General features: G+C 35.9%; 1 protein-coding gene across 1 annotated transcript; it reads right to left on the minus strand.

The window, feature by feature from the left end:
* Nucleotides 1-253: 253 nt before the first annotated feature.
* LOC119411002 (olfactory receptor 49-like) lies at nucleotides 254-1,204 on the minus strand. Its single transcript, XM_037677921.1, has one exon. It carries the CDS (start codon nucleotides 1,199-1,201, stop codon nucleotides 254-256), a length of 948 nt encoding a protein of 315 aa, XP_037533849.1. The 5' UTR covers nucleotides 1,202-1,204.
* Between the last annotated feature and the right edge of the window lie 226 nt (nucleotides 1,205-1,430).

Below are 1,430 nucleotides of genomic sequence, written 5' to 3' on the forward strand. Positions count from 1 at the left end.
CATTACATTTTACTCAGTATTTCACTTCAAACCACAAAACAAAGAAAAACTTTTAAAAGGATAAGTAATTTCTGAATATGAGGGACATTTCATATTTACTCCTATTAGAAAATGTTTACATTATCATTAATAATCAATAGTATTAGAATCACTCATGAACCCCTACTGTAAATATGTTGCAAAGAAGAAAGGCCACTAGTTTGTTTTAGACGATTAAACATACTAAAGCTATAATCACAGACTTTTCATTGGTTTAAGAGTTATGTAAAATTTTATCAACAAGACTCTTAAAAGAACTACGTATTTTAGATGTTTTTAGCCCATATAACACAGGGTTAAAGAGTGTTTGACAGGTGTAAAGATAAACCACTGCAGAACTTCCTAGAACACGAAGCACCCCCTCAGCGTTGCTCGTGTTCAGTCTGTTTCCTACAATCTCCAAGAAACAACCAAAAAAGAAGTTGAACAGTGAAATTAAATGAGGTGTGCAGGTACTGACAGCTTTCTTCCGGGTCTGCTTGGATCCAGAAATACACACTTTGATTATGCTCATGTACGTGTATAATATCAACACCACAGGGAGAAACAACAACTGAAACATGTTAAAAATTCCATAAATATTATTAATGGTGATGTTAGAACAGGCCAGCTTAAGAATAGAGGGATTATCACAATAAATTTTATTACCGGTAATAATGTTTCCACACAGCTGCAAACGTGCAGTCATTGATATTAAAATCACTATAGTAAAAAAAGGATAACACCATACGACAACAACAAGTCCAACAATCTTATTAGTTGTCATCAGGGTGTTGTACCGCAAAGGAAAACAAATGGCAACATATCTGTCATAAGACATGACTGCAAGAGTGAAAAACTCCACACTTCCATATGAATAAAGACAGAAGAGCTGCAGGAAACAAAGTGGAATAGAAATGGTGTGAACATCTGAGAGAATCTGAACCAGCAGGAATGGAAACAAGCCTGAACTTCCATACAGCTCAGTTACAAACAGGCTGCACAGAAACATGTACATAGGTTCATGCAGACTCCTGTTCACACAGATAACCACGATCAGAACAATATTACAGCAAATAATAAGTACATACAGACAGAGGACCATGAAGAAAAACAAATATTTTAGGACTCCAATGTCAATGTAAGCAGAAAGTATAAAATATGCAACATTTGTGCGATTCATTATGATCCTTTTAGCTAAAATTCACAGCTGAACCACTGAAAGTCAGAAACACAGATTAAAGTCTGAAACTCAAGTGCGGAAACTAACAGACATGTTGTTCTGTTGTGAGGAGACTGAAAGTGTCTCCAACCGTGATGAAGATTTGTCCTTTTAATCTTCTCACAGCAGCACTTTGATGCAAACTAATTCCTGTTGGACTCAGGAAGGTGCTGAAATTGGCAGGAGATTG

Source organism: Nematolebias whitei, chromosome 6 (genome assembly GCF_014905685.2).
Source record: "Nematolebias whitei isolate Nwh7 chromosome 6, NemWhi1, whole genome shotgun sequence".
Taxonomy (NCBI): Eukaryota; Metazoa; Chordata; class Actinopteri; order Cyprinodontiformes; family Rivulidae; genus Nematolebias; species Nematolebias whitei.